This window comes from Mandrillus leucophaeus, unplaced genomic scaffold, assembly GCF_000951045.1.
Source record: "Mandrillus leucophaeus isolate KB7577 unplaced genomic scaffold, Mleu.le_1.0 Scaffold732, whole genome shotgun sequence".
NCBI classification, from domain to species: domain Eukaryota; kingdom Metazoa; phylum Chordata; class Mammalia; order Primates; family Cercopithecidae; genus Mandrillus; species Mandrillus leucophaeus.
The window spans coordinates 1,113,488-1,134,615 of NW_012107942.1; the positions used below are offsets into that span (position 1 = coordinate 1,113,488).

A 21,128-nucleotide genomic window follows, 5' to 3' on the forward strand; every position below is an offset into this window, starting at 1 on the left:
GCTAATTTTTGTATTAGTAGAGACGGGGTTTCACCATGTTGGCCAGGATGGTCTTGATCTCCTGACTTCGTGATCCGCTCACCTCAGCCTCCCAAAGTGCTGGGATTACAGGTGTGAGCCACCGCGCCCAGCCCAGCTTGATCTTATTATACTACTATGAGTGAGGCTCAGGAAGGATGATGCTAATGTGGACAGAGTTATCTCTCTGAAAACAGATTAGCCTATAGTCAGGAAACTGCAAGTGCATTACTCGTTGATGGGAGAGAAGGACAACACCCAAGCTGGAGTTCCGGGCTTCCAGGAGTAAAATTTATTAACTCCCTTGTATCGTGAAGATGAGAAGGCCCCACTTAGGGGGTGCAGGAACCTCAAGGAAGCAAGCAGGAAAATCATAGAGGAATTAGCATTAGAGTCCATATTCTGTATAGCAGAGATTTATAGCATGGTGGGATTTGAGGTTTTAAATCCTGAGTTCTCAAACTGTGGCCTCCAGACCCGCAGCATTGGCAGTTTGTTTAAACTTACTGAATCAGAAATACTGAAGGGTGGGTTCCAGCAATCTCTTTCAACAAGCCCTCCAGGGGATTCTGATGCCTGTTGAAGTTTAAGAACCACTGTTCAAAACAGTAATCAAAACATTAAGTTTCTGCAAAGTTAGGGGGAATCGTCACAGAAGGAGTACTGGGTCCTCCCATACTTTTCTTACTAAACAAGCTGCCTCATAGAGCTTTTTAAAACTCATCAAAACTGTGGAACCCATTGGACTTCCAGTGAAAATTTGTTCCACAGAGGTAAAGCTTTAGAATGGCCAGGCGCGGTGGCTCACGCCTGTAATCCCAGCACTTTGGGAGGCTGAGGTGGGCGGATCACCTGAGGTCAGGAGTTCGAGATCAGCCTGACTAACATGGTGGAACCCCATTTCTACTAAAAATATAAAAATTAGCCAGGCGTGGTGGCAGGCGCCTGTAATCCCAGCTAGTCAGGAGGCTGAGGCAGGAGAATCGCTTGAACCCGGGAGGCAGAGGTTGCAGTGAGCTGAGATCACGCCAGTGCCACTCCAGCCTGGGTGACAGAGCGAGACTCCATCTGGAAAATAAAAAAAAAAGGCTTTAGAGTAAATGTTTCTTCTTGGCTTCCTCTTAAATGATCTAAAGGATAATGGAGATACTTCCTGTTTGCTTGTTCACACTGTATCCACAACAAATAGTAGGTGTTAGATTAAAATGTATTGAGTGGATGCATGAATTAATGAAGGATAAATATCAGTATACACATCCCTTATCCTCTACAGCAGGGATCAGCAAAATATGGCCCATTGCTTGTTTTTGTAAATAAAGTTTGTTAGAATGCAATCACACCCCTTCATTTACTCATCGTTTATGGTTGCTGTTGGGCTATCATGGCAAAGTTGCAAAGTTCAAACAGAGGCATGGTAAATCGTAAAGTATTCACGAACTGGCTCTTTATGGAAAAATTTTGGTGACCCCTGCCCCAGGGTAGTGATTCTCAAACTATAGTGTGCGTACAGATTTTCCAGAGAGATTGTTAAAATGGAGATTCTGGTTCATGGGTGATGCCAGTACCACTGGTCAAGGACTGCGTGGGGTGGCCTGGAAAAAGAGCACCTGGGAGAGTGTTGGGTAGTAAGGTCAGGGCCCAGGTGTTTGTGGCTTATTTCTCTTGGTTGCTACATGATCATTTATGACTCAGCAGCTCTCAAATCCTAGGCCAGACACAGTGGAAGAGTAAATCATTTTATTAAGAAAGGTTTAGCATCATGAAATTATCCTCCTTTGGTTCCTGGGCCCATATTCCTCCAGCTCAACCTCACTTTAGGCACACCTCTCCAAGTTCCCTAGAGGAATTCTACAGAATTGTGAGTGCTCATGGTTTCTTATTTTTCTAAGTGTCTGTGGTCACACTTCACCCACCTGTCCCTCTGGGCAGCCTCCAAGCCCAGCCTTTTTATTTTCTTGGTGGCTCTGCAGGAAGCTAAATCTGGAGAAGCAAGGCTACTCCAGCCAGAACCCACTTGGATGGGTTTTCCTTAGTCTTCAGGTTGAAAGTCCACACGTAGGTGGGTCCCCGCTGACTGGTCTTGTACACAGGACAGGAATAGACACTGCGGCAGTCCTGCTTATCTGCAGGAATGGCCTTGATGAACATCACGGGCATAGGGGGTGTCAGATCCTTCAGCTTTGCCTCTGTAATGATCCCAGCCTGAGGATAAAACATGAGAAGAGACACCTGAGATCAGACCCAGAGCCCAGTCAACCAGCCTTGCTCTTGTCAGCAGATCCAAGGGAGGAAAGACCGGGCTGGCATGGCTGCCTTTATGCCTGCCCCCTTCCAGGTTTTCTCAGCAGCCTGTGATGGAATGCATCTGATATGTAGAAACACGTTTCTATTTTTCTCATCCTAAATCAGGTGAAGCAGAGTTCCAAAAGCCATTATTTATCATATACAAATGAATCCCTTTGGAGCTTGATTCTCCCCTAGTTTGTTTTTCCATTAATTCATTTCACAAGCATATCGAATGTGTATATTTGTCAGATGTCAGGCTAGGTGCTGGGGATTTAAAGATGACTAAGACACAGTTTCTGCCAGCAAATGCTTTAGCTTTTAAGGCTTTTGTTATGCCCTGTTTCTGTTTCTTTTCTGTTTCATATGCAACCTCCTCCATCCTCTAGAGTAGAGAGAGCTACATTCTATCTTTACTCGTGTAATGTGGACCTGACTCTTGTGTAGCTTTCCAGATGAGGCCTCCGTATGATTTTCTGAGCTATTTCAATACAGCTGTACAGAGAAATTTTTCCTACTAGTTCCGAGAAATGTTCTGCGGAGCCAAAGTCTCCCTTGGTCAAATAAATTTGGGAAGTGGTTCTTACCATACTCTGGACTTGACATTTTACAATATACACTACCACACTGAAGACAAGAAGTCCTAGGAATAAAGAAAACAGTTTATTTAACCTGATGTTTCCCAAATTTATTTGACCACAGAACCTTTCTCTTTGCAACCTGTTCATTTCCCATGGCACTAGTGCTGTATGGAACATACTCTGGGAAATGCTGATTCAGAGTGTTTCACAGATTCTTTGTGTCCATGTGACTCTGAGGCCTTTATGCCATGGACAAAATCTGGTTTATTTGTGTTAAATTTATTTAAAGGGAAGGATGTACCTCTTCACTTCTTTTAGAGGCTGATGAGGTAAGGGATGGTGAGTAACAGAATTAAGGTAAACAATGGGGACCTCATTGCCCCACAGAGATGAATGTTTATGGCAAGGATAAGGAACAGAGGTAGAACCTCTTCTTTTCCCCACATACTGTAAAACCAATCCTTTTAAAGTGCATAATTTATTGGTTTTCGGTATGTTGACAAAGTTGTACAATCATGATCACTGTCTAATTCTAAAACATTTTCATCTCCCCCAAAAGAAACTCTATAATCATTAGCAGTCACATTAGCAGGAGGTATTGACGGCTCCAATTATTATGGTTGAATTGTTTATTTCTTCCTTTAATTCTGTCAGTTTCTGTTTTGTATTTTTTGGGGGCTCTTTTGTTAGGTGCCTCCATATTTACAATTGTATCTTCTTGATGGGTTGATCTTTTTATTCTCATAAAATGTCCTTTTTTGTCTCTATAATTTCTATCCTATTTATTTTTCGGTAACAATTTGTATCTTATAAAGGCCATTTTGTCTGATATAGTATACCCTCTCAGCTGCCTTTTGGTTACTGTTTTCATGGCATATCTGTTTCCATCTGTTTACTTTTAACCTATTGGTATCTTCCAATCCAAAATGTGTCTTTTGTGGAAATGATATAATTGGATCATGATGGGTTTCATGGTTTATTTTTAAAAATTCATTTAGCTAATCTCTGCCTTTTTAAAATGGCAGTGCTTAATCCATTCACATTTAATGTAATCACTGATTAAGTAGAATCTGCTATTTGTTTTCCATATGTCTATGTCTTTTTTATTTCTCAAGTTCTCCATTATTGTCTTCTCTTGTATTAATAGACATACGCTAGTGTATCATTTTAATTTCCCTTGTTTACTATTTTTTAAATTATTAGTAATTGCCTTGGGGATTACAATTACCATTCCAAGGCTGGGCATGGTGCCTTACACCTGTAATCTCAGCACCCTGGGAGGCCAAGGCAGGAAGATCTTGAGCTCAGGAGTTGGAGACAAGCCTGGGCAACATAGGGAAAACTCATCTCTACTAAAATTCAAATAAGTTAGCCAGGCATGGTGGCACATGCCTGTAGTCCCAGCTACTTGGGAGCTGAGGCAAGAGGATTTCTTGAGCCCAGGAAGTTGAGGTGCAGTGAGCCCTGTTCATGCCACTGCACTCTAGCCTGGGTGGCAAAGCAAATCACCCAGTCTTAAACAAACAAACAAACAAACAATTCTAATGTACATAACAATCTATTTCAGATTAATTCCAGCTTACTTTTTTTTTTTTTTTTTGAGATGGAGTCTCACTCTGTTGCTCAGACTGGAGTGCAATGGCATGATCTCGGCTCACTGCAACCTCTGCCTCCTGAGTTCAAGCAATTCTGCCTCAGCCTCCCCAGTAGCTGAGACTACAGGTGGGTGCCACCATGCTTGGCTAACTTTGCCATGTTGGTCAGGCTGGTCTCGAACTCCTGACCTCAAGTGATCCAACCACCTCATCCTCCCAAAGTGCTTGGATTACACGCCTGAGCCACTGTGCCTGGCCTAATTCCAGCTTACTTTCAATGGTATACAAAAACTAATCTTGTATAGCTCTGTCTCCTCTCCCTCCTTTGGGCTGTTTTCATCATTTACATTACATCTTTATACGTTTCTATCCATCAACACAGATTTATAATTATTTCCTTATGCAGTTGTCCTTTAAATTAGATAGAAGAGAAATAAAAATTACAAATTATGCATTTATACTATCTTTTATACTTACATATGTAATTGCCTTTATCCATATTCTATATCTTTGTGTGGACTTGAGTTTCTGTCTAGTGTCCTCTCCTTTCTGCCTGAAGGACTCCCTTTAGTATTTCCTATAAGGCTGGTTTACTAGTGATGAATTCTTTCTCTCTCTGTCTTCTTAAAAAATCTGAGAGTATCTAACTTTCTTCACTTTCGAAAGAGAGTTTTGCTGCAGGTAGGATTCTTGGCAGATAGTCTTTTTCTTTCAGCATTTTGACTATGCCATCCTACTGCCTTCTCTTTCATGGTTTCTGATGAGCAGTCAGCTATTACTCTCACTGAGAACCCCTTGTAAGTGATGAGCCACTTTTGTTGCTTTTAAGATTTTCTCCTTGTCTTTATCTTTCACCAATTTGACTATAATATGTCTCGGTATGGATCTCAGAGTTTGTTCTACTTGAATTTCATTGAGCTTCTTGGACATGTAAATTAATGTTTTTCTTCCAATTTGGACAGTTTTGGGTCATTATCCTGGCCCTTTATCTCTCCTTTCCTTTCTAAACTGTCATTGTGCATGTGTTAGTATGCTTGATGGTGTCCCATACGTCTCTGAGACACTTCATTTTCTCATTTTTTTTCTTCTAACTAGATAATTTCAATTCACCTGATTCTAAATTTGCTGATTTTTCTGCCTATTCAATTCTGCTATTGAATTCCTCTATTGAGTTTTCATTTTGGGTATTATATTTTTCAACTCCAGAGTTTCTACTTTATTCTTTTAAAAATATATAATTTTCCTCTCTGTATTCTCTATTCAGTAATACATTGTTGACACAATTTTCTTCAGTTATTTAGACATGGTTTCTTCTGGTTATTGGAACACATTTAAAATAGCCAATTTAAAGTCTTTGTCTAGCAAGTCCAGTATTTGATCCCCCTCAGGAATACTTTGTGTTGATTGCTTTCTTCCTTGTGTATGGCCCGTTCATTTTTGTTTCTTTGTATGTCATACTTTTTTTTGTTGAAAACTTGGACATTTTAAATAATGAGGCCACTCTGCAAATCATATTCTCTCTCTCTTCAGGGTTTGTTTAGTGACTTTTCTGAACTGATTCTGTAAAGTCTATATTCTTTGTCAAGTATGGCAACTGAAGTGGCCTGCCCTATTAGCTTAGAGGTCACCAAATAATTGGACAGATTTTCTTAAATGCCTGGAACCAGTAAGTCACAAAGTCTTGGCTGAGTGGCTGTGTGCAAGTGTTGGAGCACACCTTCAATGCTTAGCCAGGCAATTTAACTTAGATTTAACTCCCCTGTTTTCCTAGAACCTCAAGGTTAGCTACAGTGTACAGCCTTCTCAACTCTCTTGAGCATGTCCACAGCTGTGGGTGTGTGCACAGATCTGCACATAGGCATGGCCTAGATTTCCAGGAACATGTCAGTGGTTTTCAAAGCCCCCTATGGCCATCTCATTCTCCAGCTTGCCCTTTTAAGCTTTTTGGTTAGCCTATTGTTTGCTCTGCTATTATCTACTGCTTCAGACAAACTGCAGTGTTAAGCAGTTGTCTTTGATTGTCTTCAACAAATGCCCTGGGGAGAAAGGCTGTTGCTCTGGGTGAGTTCCAACTCAGGTGAAATAAGAAAGACTTGTGAGTCCAGGGAATCTATGGACAGGCAAAATAATGACAGTTTTTTGTGGGGTTAACAGGGCTTTGAAGGTGCTCTAACCCCATTTTGCCCCTTCTGGTGGTTTCTAGGTTACTGGTTTTCACTGTGATTGCGGTCTGTTGGTTTTATAGGCAACCTCCAAGCTAGGGGTTGGGTAGAGATAGGAATAGACAAGTTAAAAGGCCATAGACTGTTCTTCCTACTGAGATTCAGCTGTTTTGCTTGAATAAATACTTCTTGGATTGCTGAAAGCCTTTGGTTAATTTCCAGAATTCTAAGAAAGTTGATTCTGACTCAGTTTTTGTGAATGTTCTCATTGTTTTATGGAGTAGAGGATTTTAGGAGGTCCTGGCTCTTCCATTTTTGCTGACATCTTTCTGGGATGAAACCTTTGAGAACAACAGCTTATGGTGAACAAGTATTGATTTTGGGGAAGTTTTTATTATTGTTTACAATGAGGTATGAAAAATGGGAGGTTGACAATTTAAACTGATATCCTTCCCCCACCTCCAGTGTCACTGACTTTCCTTCTGAGCTTCTTGCCTACCTTCCTTTTGGTACTTCTCTCATTTTGGTGGTTTGGAGGATTCTATTAATAGCTGTGGCTTGCTCTAGGCCACCTTATACCTAATGCAATCCATATATGATCTCCACCGACACAATCTTGTGCAAATGTTCAAGTGGAGAGAGGGAAGTCAACTTCCTTTTCAAGATTCAGAATGTCTAAACATTATCCTACTTTACTGTCCTTTCTGTTGGCTCTTGAATTGCTTTCCTTGTTCTGGCATAATAAAATGCCACAAACTGGATGGCTTGAAACAACATATTATCTCATAGTTCTGGAGGCCAGAAGTCCTAAGTCAAAGTGTGGGCAGAGTTGGTCCTCCTGGAGGTTCTGAAGCAGAAACCATCCCATACCTTTCCTAGCTTCTGATGGTTACTGGCAATCCCTGGAATTCCTCGGCTTGTAGATGCATCACTCCAATCTCTGCCTCTCTCTTCATAGGGAATTCTCTTCTGTGTCTCTACATGGTCTTCTTTGTTTTGTTTTTTTGAGGTAATTTGTTTAACTGAAAGCCTATATGGAATGAATGCATTTCCTACTGCTAATAGTACTCCAGGAGACTGTTACTTGCTATATCCAACAAAACGGTAAGCATTATAAAACATGTCTCAACAAAATTTTCCATCTCCTTTGCCTTTTAGTTTCTTTTTAAAAAAATTTCAACTCTTAGATACAGGGGGTACATGTGCAGATTTGTTACATGGGAATATTGTATGATGCTGAGGTTTGGAGTATGGATCCCCTCATCTAGTTAGTGAGCATAGTACCAGATAGGTAGTTTTTATTAACCCCCACCCTTCCCTCCACCCTCTAATAATCCACAGTGTCTATTGTTCCCATATCTGTGTCCATCTAGGTGGTCGTCTTCTTTTTTTTTTTTTGAGATGGAGTTTTGCTCTTGTTGCTCAGGCTGGAATGCAATGGTGCAATCTCGGCTCACTGCAACCTCTGCCTCCTGGGTTCAAGCGATTCTCCTGCTTCAGCCTCCCGAGTAGCTGGGATAACAGGCATGCACCACCACGCCTGGCTAATTTTGTACTTTTAGTAGAGACAGGGTTTCGCCCCGTTGGTCAGGCTGGTCTCAAACTCCTGACCTCAGGTGATCTGTCCGCCTCGGCCTCCCAAGGTGCTGGGATTACAGGTGTGAGCCACTGTGTCCAACCTGTGTGGTCTTCTTGTAAGGGTACTGGTCATTGGATTTAGGGTTCATGATAATCCAGTATGACCTCATCTTAACTAATGACATCTGCAGAGACCTTATTTCTAAATACTCATTCTGGGGTTATGCCTGGACATGAATTTTTGGGGGTACTACTTAACCAAGTAAATTTCTATGTGCATATTCACATGGCCTCCTGGGATCTTCTGGATCTTCTAACAGTTTTGCCTCATTAGCTTTATGTTGACTGCTAAGAATAGTTTAGTGTCACCTGTCAAGTGGGATATTTGACTAGGGACTCTTTCCAGATTATGCGTACAAGTGTACACTTCCAGAATTATCCATTCTTGTTCATTACATTTATCCCAGCCATCTGTGCTTGTTTGCTAGTTTCTTACCGGTGACAAAACATCTCCAATCTCATGTGACTCACGTTTTTATTAGCCTTTGATGAGGAATCCTTTCAAAATGCCACTTTAAGGGATATCTACTGGCTCCTCTTCGCCGACATAGGACAACATAAAAGGCAGAAGATTCCTGCCCTGTGAGAGTTCATGAATGAGGAAAGTGGACCAAGGAGGTGAGGCAGGAGAATTGCTTGAACTCAGGAGGCGGAGGTTGCAGTGAGCCGAGATCATGCCACTGCACTCCAGCCTGGATGACAGACACACAGCAGCAGCAGCAGCAGAGATAGCTGACTCCAACACTTTTTGAGCACTGCCTATGTGCCAGGCCCTGTTCAACTGTCTTACATATTGGCTCGTTTAATTTTTACAATGATGCTATTCTCCCATCTAACAGGTGAGGTCTGGAAAGGTGAAACTATATCTAAGGTTACAGAGTTAATAAATGGTGGTGCTGGGATTCAGATCCAGCCAGTCTGGTTCCAAAGACCTTGCTATTAACCTCTCCACTCTACTGCCTCTGCAAAGGCTATGCTCTTTGCACCATCCCTGGCTAAATAAAAATGGCTTTATGGCCTCAAGGAAAGAAAGGTTATCTAGAGAAAAAGATTCAGGAACATCTCTTTTAGTAGTCACACTTCATAGGAAGCAATGTGTATTTAATCAGCCTCCAGAAAGATACCCTTTGGTTCATCCCAAGCTTTACCTGTGTGTCCCAGCAGGCACCTTCCATGAAGAGGCTGTGGATGTAGGCCCCTTCCCGAGGAGGACTCCTAAACTCTTCTCTGTTCTTCTTCGTCACGTCACATTGCAGGGCCATCTGGTCCAGTGGCCACTCATTCTTGCGAGCCGTGGATTGCATGATGGCAGTCAGGAACGACTGGGGGTTGAAGAAGCCTGTCAGCCACACAGTGGAGGGCATTGTAAAGTCGCCCGTCCAAGCCTCTAGCTCCTTGATTCTGTTGAGGAGGTCTAGAAACCAGGTTGCCAGGCCTGCTGTGGAAGGGTAGGCCCGTCTAGCCCAGGACTCTGGCACCAGGTCGAAGTACAGGGCATTCTGTAAGTTCTCCATGTGGCTGGTCATAGTCAGCTCCCCCTGAAGATAAAGAATGGGAGGGGGAAAGAGTGAGAAGGCGGGAAGTCCCTCCAAACAACTGGGCCCAGAGACCCTTAGCTCATGGCACCCAGGCGGACAAGAGTTATCCATCCTTGTTCATGTCATTTGAATGTGACTCCGGGTTGGGTGACATAATGACTGTCCTGTTTAGTACTTGCTTTGGAAAGTTTGTCTCACAGAAGCTGGTCCTTGAAAATCCTCCCTGCTCTGATGTCGGAGTCTCAACTGTCTACTGACAGTGTTTCAAAAAACACAATTGCTGGCCGGGCGCGGTGGCTCAAGCCTGTAATCCCAGCACTTTGGGAGGCCGAGACGGGTGGATCATGAGGTCAGGAGATCGAGACCATCCTGGCTAACACGGTGAAACCCCGTCTCTACTAAAAAAATACAAAAAACTAGCCGGCGAGGTGGCGGCGCCTGTAGTCCCAGCTACTTGGGAGGCTGAGGCAGGAGAATGGCGGCAACCCGGGAGGCGGAGCTTGCAGTGAGCTGAGATCGTGCCACTGCACTCCAGCCTGGGCGACAGAGCGAGACTCTGTCTCAAAAAAACAAAAACAAAAACAAAAACAATTGCTTCCCATTGCAGGCTTTAAACCATTTGTGGGTTCAGTGCCACATGACCCTACCCTAAAGCTCAAATTCCATGACTCTCCTGCATGCAGCTTAGAAATCCAAGAAGCCAACGCCTGCAAAGATCTATATTACCCCAAATCAGGGATTTCCTTCAGAAATCGAGCTATTGGATACGTAATCAACTTTAAGGGACACTCTTTCAACAGCTAGATAGGATTTGTAAAGAAAGGTTTACACTGAACACCATCTTTTTTTTTTTTTTCAGAGACAGAGTCTCACTCTGTTGCCCAGGCTGGAGTGCAGTGGTGCAATCTCTGCTCACTGCAACTTCCGCCTCCCGGGTTCATGTGATTCTCCTGCCTCAGCCTCTTGAGTAGCTGGGATTACAGGCATCTGCCACCACGCCTGGCTCATTTTTGTATTTTTAGTAGAGACAGGGTTTCACCATGTTGGCCAGGCTGGTCTTGAACTCCTGACCTCAAGGGATCAGCCTGCCTCACCCTCCGAAAGTGCTGGGATTACAGGCGTGAGCCACCGCGCCCGGCCTGAACACCATCTTTAAAAGCAAACTTTGTAACTTTGGCTCTGCCAGTGATCTGTGGCAATTTCTTGAAGACCCCATTTCTATGGTTGTGGTTTCTGCAACAGGTGTTAGGGCACCTGACAGCGTTTGGCTGTTTCATCAAGGGCAGACTGCTAAAATATAAGATGTTCTCACCTCCATAGGGCCTGGAGTCTCCTGGCCTGTGGGAAAGGAGACCGGCACATAGAATTCTAGGTCTAACTCTTCCTCTTAACTTTTGGAATACTTTTTTTTTTTTTTTTTTTTTTCTCGAGATGGCATCTTGCTCTGTCACCCAGGCTGGAGTGCAGGGATACAATCTCTGCTCACTGCAACCTCCGCCTCCTGAGCTCAAGCAATTCTCCTGCCTCAGCCTCCCAAGTAGCTGGGATTACAGGCGTGTGCCACCACACCCAGCTAATTTTTTTTGTATTTTTAGTAGAGACAGGGTTTTACCATGTTGGCCAGGCTGGTCTCGAACTTCTGACCTTGTGATCTGCCCGCCTTGGCCTCCCAAAGTGCTGGGATTACAGGTGTGAACCACCGTGCCTGGCCCACTTTTGGAATTCTTAAAAGCAGTTAAGCATACCTACCTTAAGATGAACATATTTCAGTCTCCTGAGTGACAGCCAGAGGCTCCTGATTTATAAGAAATAAACTACACTGGTAACTTTTTTATGAACTTCCCACACGGAGTGTAATTATTACGAATTCACTTTCTAGACTGTAGTGTCTGGTGGCCGTACTATTTTAAGACATAAAAACCTTAATATTTTAAAGAAAAGACAAATATCCCTCATCAGACCAGCGACAGATGGACCAGCCTGAATGAGTACAGTGTGAATTACAAAAGTTTCCCCTCAAGTAACAGGACTTTATACAGGGATAGAAAATAGATTTCATTCCATGTATCTATCCAGATGTTTTGAGGTGGATGACCAGAGCAGGGCATTGTGATGAATCTGAGGCCACATCAAGGCTCAATGGGATGTAAAAGAGCCCTGTATGTGCCACCAAAGTTTATCACTTTCAAACAAACCCGAATTTGATGAGCAAGTTTGTTCCGGTAGATTTCCTTAAGGATCTGCTGAAATGAATATCCTTATTAGGTTAAAATAGAAAAAAACTGTTTCCTTTCTTTGGAATCTCTGCTTTAGTGTACACAGGCTTCTGAGAAAAGGGTTTCAAATGCTGCTTATGTCTCTGAGCCCAAATCAAGCTTCTCAGACAATATGGTCTTCCTCATATCTGTAGTTATGTGATAATTCATTGCTACATGCATTGTATAGCTTACGTAGTAATTGTTTCCCTTTAACGGGTTAGTTAATAAAATAACATTAAGTGTAAAGATTAAATTTAGTGCAAAGGACAAAATCAATGGTCAAAAAAGATCATTCCCTTGTCTTAGGAGACCCTCTGTGTAGCCATGTCTTCCCTTACTACATTATCAAGGACGTTCACAGTCGTGGTGAACAAAAGTGATGACGGTGGAAAACCTGGCCTTGTTCCCAAACTTAGAGAGAAAGCAGGCCGTCCCTCACCATTAAATCTGTTTTCTTTGGATTTCCTTTAAGTTGACATTTCCTTTGATTTCTGGGTTTTTTTTTTTTTTGATACTTTAAAATGAAAATTTGGTGTTCAATTTCATCAAACGCCTTTTCTGCATTTATGAAGATGATCACACAATGTTTAAATGTAGCACATTAATATGGTAAACTTCACTGACTGATTTTTGAATCTTAAAAGTAATCTTGTATTCCTAGGCTTACTGCATTTAGCCATGATATATTATCCTTTTCTTATATTGTGTGATTAGTAATCTTGTATTCCTAGGATTACCGCATTTAGCCATGACATATCATCTTTTTCTTATATTGTGTGATTTGATTTGTTAACATTTTGCTAAGGAGTTTTGCATTTGTGTTTATGAGGAAAGCTCATCTGTCATTTGCTCATAAGGTATTTGGTGTCACGTTAATTCTGTTTTCATAAAATTTGTTGAGAAGTTTTCTCTACGCTTTTTTTTAAAAAAATATGCTTTTTTTTTTTTAAGGGCAGTTTTAGTTTCACAGCAAATTGAGCAGAAAGTACAGCGATTTCCCTGGACACATGCACAGCCTCCGCCACGATCGGCATTCCCCACCAGAGCGGTACATTTGTTACATGTAATGAACCTGCATTCACCTCATTATCACCCAGAGTCCCTAGTTTACCCCAGTTTGCCCTTTGTGTTGTACATTCTATGTGTTTGGACAAATTTATAATGACATGTATCTACCCTTACAGTATCATATTATATTATTATAGTGTAATAACAAGTATCCACCATTATAGTATTATATATTATTGCAGTATAATTGTATGTATCCACCGTTACAGTATCGTACAAATATAGTATCATGTTGTGTCATTACAGTATATGACAAGTGTTCAACATTATAGTATCATATTCATCATTATTGTTTCAGTGTCCTAAAATTTTTCTGTGCTTGACCTACTCATGCCATCGTCACTCTTAACTCTGGGCAACCAGAGGTTTTACTGCCTCCATTATTTCACCTTTTTCAGAACGTCACATAGTTAGAATAATACAGTATGTAGCCTTTCCATATCGGCATCTTTCACTTAGTAATATGTGTTTAAGTTCCCTCGGTTTCTTTTCATGGCTTGAAAGCTGATTTTTTTTTTTTTTTAAAGCATTGAATAACAATCCACTGTCTGGATGTACTGCAGTTTTTCCATTTACCTACTGAGCTACATCTTGGTTGCTTCCAAGTTTTGGCAGTTATGAATAATGCTGTTATAAACATCTGCAGGTTTTGTATGGTGATTTAAAACATTAAATTAAACTTACAATTTTGAGATAATTATAGGTACATTTATAGTTGTAAGAAATAATACAGACAGATCTTGTGTACCCTTTACCTGGTTTCCCCTAATGGTAACAGCTTGCAAAACTATAGTCCAGTATCACAAGCAAGATACTGACACTGATACAGTCAAGACACAAAACATTTCAATCACGATAAGGATTCCTGTTTGTTCTGTGGTGTATGGCTGAAGCAGCATGTTTATTGTCTAAAAGTTTTCTGTCTTGCTAGGCTGTCTCTTCGCTGGTTCATCTCTCTCTCTGATGAAGAGAACAGTTTTGTCGTTGTTGCTGTTTTGTCAGCATCCACTGGCATTTCTGGTTTGCTGGCTTTTTTTTTTTTCTTCTCCCATTCTGAGGTCTATGAGGCATAAAGAAAATCCAAGAAACTCACTATCATGTCCTTTCTTGGGTCCTGAGGTTCCTAGATAGTCTTCATTCCTCTCTACATGTTTCAGAGTCTTACGTTTCTTCTATATAAATTGGCCATGGTTTTTATTTATACTTAGCAGGAGGAATAGGGAAACATATGTCTACTCCATCTTCCTGGACGTAGAAGAGTTCATGTAAAATTGCTATTATTTCATCCTTAAATGTTTGTAAAATTTACCAAGGATACTTTGCGGATCAGGGGTTTTCTTTGTGGGAAATTTTAAATTATGAATTCAATTTTTAAAATAGATATGGGCTATTTAGGTTATACATTTTACTGGGGTGAGCTTTGATGGAGTCTCATAGGGAATTGGTTCACTTCATTTAAGTGGTTGAATTTAATCGCAGAAAATTATTCATATTCTCTTAAAATGCTTTTAATGTCTATAGGATTTATGATGATATCTCCCCGTCCATCCTGATTTTTTCAAGTTTTTGTTTTTTCTCTTTCTTCTTATAAATTCAGGTAAATGTTTATTAATTTTATTCATTTTTAAAAAGAACTAGCTTTTGGTTTCATAAAGTTTTATAATTTTTTGTTTTCACTTTCATTAATTCTGCTCTTTATCGTTTCCTTCCTTTTGTTTACTTTGGATTTGTTTTGCTGTTTTTTTCCTAGTTTCTTAAGGTGCAGTTTAGATAATTGATTTGGGAACTTTTTTCATTGCTGATATTTGCATCTCATGCTATACATCTCCCTCTAAGTTCTGCTTTAGCTACATGTTACCAATTTTATATATTTTTATTTTTATTTTATTCGATATGTTAGAATTACTTAGAAATATGCTATTTAATTTCCAAATACTTGTAGATTTTCTGATTATCTTTCTGTTATTTATTTTTAGTTCAATTACGCTATGGTCAGTTGATATACTGTGTATGATTTTAATCCTCTTATATTGTTTTATGACATAAAATATCGTTGATATTGGTGAATGTTCCATGTGCTCTTGAAAAGTATGCGTATTCTGCCATTGTTGGAGTGTCTGTAAAATTGGGAAGTTGGTTGATCATTTTTTGTCCTAACTGGTTTTCTGTCTACTTGTTCTACTAATTATTGAGAGAGGAGTTTTGAGACCAACTATAATTGTGGATTTATTTCTCCTTTTGATTCTATCATCTTTTTTTTTTTGCTTTATGTATTTTGATGCTTTGTTATGAGGTGCCTATACACTTAGGATTGTTATATGCTCTTCACAAATTGACTTATTACATAATACTCCTCTTCATCCATGGTAATATTGCTTATTTAAAAATATAGTTTGATTTTTATATAGCCTCTACAACTTCCTTTCGATTAGTTTTTATATTTTTTTCTCATCTTTTTCTTCTCACCTGTGTTTAGCTTGGTATGTGAAGTTTTTTTGTTCTTTGCTTTGGTGGTCATCTGTGCTGAAAGAGTTAAGAGGCAAGCTTGAGACTGCTATCCTTAGAAATGCCTGCTAGCAAGGTTGGCCTGTGGCTGGCATCTAGAAACTTAGCGCCTCGTTAACAGTTAATAGAAAAGGGTGGTTGACTATATGCAGACTGTGCAAACAATTTGGTTTACACTGAATACCTACTTCCTATTTGGAAGCATGGGATTTTGGAATGTGCTAGACAGAGGGTGCCTATGTGACCAGCTCCTTATAAAATCCTTGGGTGCTGGGGTCTCTAATGGAATTCCCTGGGCAGAAATGTTACACAAATGTTACTCCATTTCCAGTGCTGGAGAGAGGATGCACTCTATGTGATCCTTCATGAGAGGGAGGCAGCATATGGAGACCTGTACATGGATTTCTCCTGACTCCACCTATGTCTTTTTCCTTTATGATCTGGCTATGTGTGTATTCTTACTAAAGCACCATAACAAATTTTAGCCATATGTATTAATACAATCATATGCTGAAACTCATGAGTCCTTCTAGCAAATCTCCAAATGTAGGAGTGGTCTGGAGACAGGACTCCTGACATAACAGCATATAGCTAGTTCTTGCTTTTTAAAATTGGATCTGGCAGTTCTAATCAGTACCCTGGGCACTTAAGCCATTTATATTTAATGTAGTTACCAATACAGTAACTATAATAATGGTAGATAATTTATTTTATGGCTGCTTTTATGACAAACTTTTTTTTTCCTGTAAAGTGTCAAATAGTAAATAAATATTACAGGCTTTGTGGGCCACCTGGTCTCTACTGACACTACTCATTCTGCTATTGTAGCACAAAATAGCCATAGACATTGTATAAATGAATGATTGTGGCTGTGTTCCAATGTTTACTTGCCAAAACAGGTTGTGAGCTAGATTTGGCCTGTTGGCCAATAGTTTGCTGAATGCTACTCTAGGATTTACAATACATATCTCTAACTCATCACACCCTAACTTCAAAATTATACCACTCCACATATGGTGTAAGAATCATATACAATATGCTTCTATTTCTCTCCTCTCATTTTTCATGCTGTTGTTGGCATACATTTTGGTTTTACATATGCTTAAAGCCCACAGTAAATTTTTATTATTTTTGTTTTAAACAGTCTATTATTTTTAAAAAAAGATTTTGGATGAGTAAAACTGTCTTTCATGTTACTCATATATTTACCATCTGTGGAGACCATTATTTCTTTGTTCAGATCCAAATTTCCATATGATATCATTTTCTTTCTTTCTAAGAAATTTCTTTCTTTCTTTTTTTTTTTTTTTTTTGAGACAGAGTCTTGCACTGTTGCCCAGGCTGGAGTGCACTGGCATGATCTTGGCTCACCACAACCTCAGCCTCCCGGGTTCTAAGAAATTTCTTTAACATTTCTTGTACCACAGGCGTGCTGGCTATGAACTATCTCAGTTGTCTGAAAACATCTTTACTTAGTTTTCTTTTTTGAAAGCTATTTTTTCCTGGGCAAAGAATTCTAAGTTTACAGTTTTTTTTTTTTTTTCTTTTAGTACTTTAATGATAGTTCTCCACTTTCTTCTGACTTGCACAGCTTCTGACAAGAAGTCTGCCATCATTCTTTTCTTTGATCCTTTAAATATAATTTTAATTTTTCTCCTCTTGCTGCTTTTAAAATTTTTCTTTATCCCTGGGTTTCAGCAGTTTTATTACGAGGTGTATTTACAATGTTTTCATTAGGCTTATTCTGCATGGGGCTTGTTGAGCTTCTTGTACCTATAGGTTTTGTGGTTTTCATCAAATTTGCAAAACTGTGGCCCTTATTTCTTCAAATAGTTTTTTTGGCCCTCCTTCCCTATCACCAACCCCATCCTTTTGGGACGCCAATTACATGTATGTTAGATCACTTGATACTATCCTACAGGACCTAGTGATTTGTTTACTTTTTTCAATTTTTTCATCATTTTAGATATTTTTATTGCTGTGTATTCATGGTTATTGATATTTTCTCCTGCAGTGCCTACTCAGCTGTGAATTCTCCGAAGTTCATTTTTCATATCAATATTGTATTTTTCATCTCTACAAATTCCATTTGGGTCTTTTAATAAATATCTTACATGTTTTACGTTATCATACTCTTGTTTTCTTCTAGCTTCTTGAATATGTGGTGCAAACTTAAAATAGTTGTTTTAACATCTTTGTCTTCCATTGTCTCTGTTATTTCTGGCTCCATTTCAACAGATCGCACTTTCTCCTGGCTGTGTATTCCTACTTCTTTATGTGGCTGTAATTTGTTTACTCTGTGTCAGGCACTGTGAATTTTACATTATCGCATGCTGAATTTTGTTATACTCCTTTAAACAGTGGTGGAATTTATTTTTGGCCTGCAGTTAATTGACTTGAAATCAATGGATCTGTTGGTGGCTTGCATTTAAGTTTGTTAGGGTGGGGTCAGACCAGTTTTTAGTCTAGGTTCAATGTAGCCCCATTACTAAGCTGATACACTTCGGAGAATGCTCCCTGACACCTCCTATTTTTTGAGTTATTTCTGCTCTGGCTAGTGGGAACACAAACTATTCTCAGCGCTTTGTGAACTCTGAGAATTGCTCTCTGTACTTTTTTTTCTGGTGGTTCCTTCTCAGCCTTGGGTAGTTTCCTCTCACTCATGTGCAGAGCCACAGTCTCAAGAGGATTCCTTCTGTGGATCTCTTGAGCTCTTTCTCTGTGCAGCTCCCCACCTTAGTACTTTACTCTGCAAATTCTACATCTTCTCAGTTCAGCAAGACTGTGGGACTCTTTTGGGTTCCTGAACTGTAACCTGTAACTTGTAGAATGAAGGCCTCACATCTCTTATTTCCTTTCTCTCAAGTATCATAGTCTTATTCTGCCTGTTGTTTCATATCTGAAAACTGATATTTTTCATAGCTTGTCTAATTTTCTAGCAGTTTAAGGTAGAAAGGTAAATCTGGCTTGTTGGTCATAAGCAGAAGGCCACGGGTTACTTTTAAGCACTGCTTCAACAATACTTTTCAGAGTTACTACCACAATTATAAATTTTCCTTTTAAAGTTTGCTCCTTTCTCTGTTTAGGCCAAAAAAATAAATCTAAGTATGTAAATGGAATTATTCAAAAACTTAAAACTCACCATGAATCCATTGCACTAACTTTTAGTGGACTGATTATAATGTATGTGTGTGTAACTTTTCAAATCCCTGATTTATAAAAGGGAAGCCCATTGAATCCTTTTCAAGCTACAGAGTATTTGCATTGGTGAGCAAACAAATTATTTTAAACAGAAAGACGCATCCCAAGGAGTGAACAGATGTAGCTGACCTCCCTCCCTTTGCTCAGACCCATGGTAAACAGAGAGAGAGCTATACCAGCCTTTTTTCCTCTGGAAATCTATAGCAATTAGAAGAGAGAGTCTTTGCTTGAGGAGTTTACAGTTTAGCTGGGGAAGGAGGGTTTGTATTCATGGAAAAGGCTTGGGAGATAATTTAATAGCAATCATAAAGAAATGCAGGCATAAGTACATATTAACCCAGGAATAATGCTGGATCTATGTACTGCAGAGGTATAGAAGAGGTAAGTAAATGCAGTCAAGTTGGATCAGTCATGGAAAGGCTTACATATGACACATTTGCAGGTGTGTTTTTATTTTATTTTATTTTACTTTTTTAGAGAGACTTGAAAAACTGAAGATTTTAATGAAACATTGCATAGCACAGATTCTCTCCCCAAATTGCACCCATGTATTCCTTTCAAAATGTGGAACTAAATGGCCAAAACTCTTAGGGACATGAAGGTAAGTGGGAAGGCGGGGGTTAATTTAAAATCTGTCTGCTTTTCAAGGTGAGGGGCTCTTCTGGATGCCTGGGCTTGGTGATGCAAACAAGACCAATGGCAACCTCATTTTCTTACCCAGAATTCCTACTAAGGTTCACTAGAATTACTTATGAACTCAGAAATCAGGGCTGGGCATGCTGGGAATTCATATCACAGCGTATAATCTGGGATACGTCAGTAACTCTTTACTATCTATTTCCATCATGGCAAGTTTTCACCTGCTAAGAATGTGAGGTATCAGCTCTCCCACTCGCAAAAGCCCTAGTGGATTACCCAAGGTTACGGTTATTCTTCCCTGAACCTCCTTGCTATTTAAATTATAGGAGAACCTAAAACAGTGCCCAGTGTAGGCAGCCTTCTACCACCGGCTAAAAACATTCCTGGCTAAGGCTCTTTCTTTCTTAAGAACGCACCTGCATTCAGTGGGAACTGGGAATGCAGGTGTGTTTTTAAGAAAGAAACAGCCTTAGCCAGGGAAAGACGCTAGGGGATGGCTATTGCAGACACGTGCCAAGACAGCCTTGGAGCCCGCACTGCGGCAGAGGCGGCGGTGGCTGAAGCGCGTTGCCTTCTAGGGAGGCGGGAGGCATCCCAGATCAGTGGTTGTCGGCACTTCTTTTCTAAAAAACATGATGGATTATGTCCGTTAACAGGACATACTCCCAATGTCCAGTAGCTCTGATACCACTTCACTTCTCCCATTTATGAACGAGAATCGGAATCAGGTGAGTGAGAGTGATAAGAAGGGGCAAAAGCAAGGTAAAGCCACTGATGCCATAGGTTGATGCCCCTTGAGGCCTGAGCAGTAGGCTCAGGGTTGGTGAGGGCTGTGGGTTGGTGGCTGGTAGAACCACTGAGTCTGGGTACAGGAGGCTCCAACGGTAAGTCAGACTAATGCAGCAACTTCTCTTAGGGGAGAAGCTGCAGGGTGGACAGCTGAGAAAACCCCTTGCTATGGATTGGGCTGTGTCCCTGGCAAATTCATATGTTGAAGCCCCAACCCTCTATGTGACTGTATTGGAAACAGAGTCTTTAAAGAGGTAATTAAGGTTAAGTGACATCATATGGATGAAGGGCTAATCTGATAGGACTTTCGCCTTATAAGAAGAGGAAGAAATCTCTCAGTCTCTCTCCTACTTTCCCCTTTTCTTGCTCCGCCTCCCTGCCATTTGAGGACACAGAGAGGAGACACTTCTCTACCAGCCCAGAAGAGAGCCCTCACCAGAAACCAAATTTGCCAGTGCTTGACCTTAGACTTCCAGCCTCCAGAACTGTGAGAAATAAATGTCTGTTATTTAAGCCACACCATCTGTGGTATTTTGTTACAGCAGCCGTACCTGACTAATACAGCCCTGGAGAAGAGAACCAGGAGAGAGGTCAGTGGGAAAAGTAATTGCTGTGAATAGAAAAAAAAAAAAAAAAGGCCTTTAAGGGCTACAAGCCATTTTAGGAGAGAGGGGCTGAAATTCACCTTTAGAGGGAGGATGAAGTATTGTGCTTTACAGGGAAACTACCTGATACTGTCTTTAGCAAACACAGCTACAAGGCAGTGCTTACCCATTGTCCCTGGCCTTACATTACAGGACTCAAATACATATACTTTAGGTCTACAGTGTCTCATACAGCAGCCACTAACCAC

At 40.5% G+C, this 21,128-nt stretch overlaps 1 protein-coding gene across 1 annotated transcript in view; it reads right to left on the reverse strand.

Moving 5' to 3' along the window:
- Positions 1–1,802: 1,802 nt before the first annotated feature.
- The window catches only part of DNAH9 (dynein, axonemal, heavy chain 9), a 371,284-nt gene continuing 351,958 nt past the window's right edge, over positions 1,803–21,128 (reverse strand). Inside the window, exons 68-69 of the mRNA XM_011965684.1 lie at positions 9,426–9,815; positions 1,803–2,220 (exon numbers count right to left, since the gene is read on the reverse strand). Coding sequence (XP_011821074.1) covers positions 1,993–2,220; positions 9,426–9,815 — 618 coding nt within the window. The 3' untranslated portion in view covers positions 1,803–1,992. The remainder of the gene's footprint in view (positions 2,221–9,425; positions 9,816–21,128) is intronic.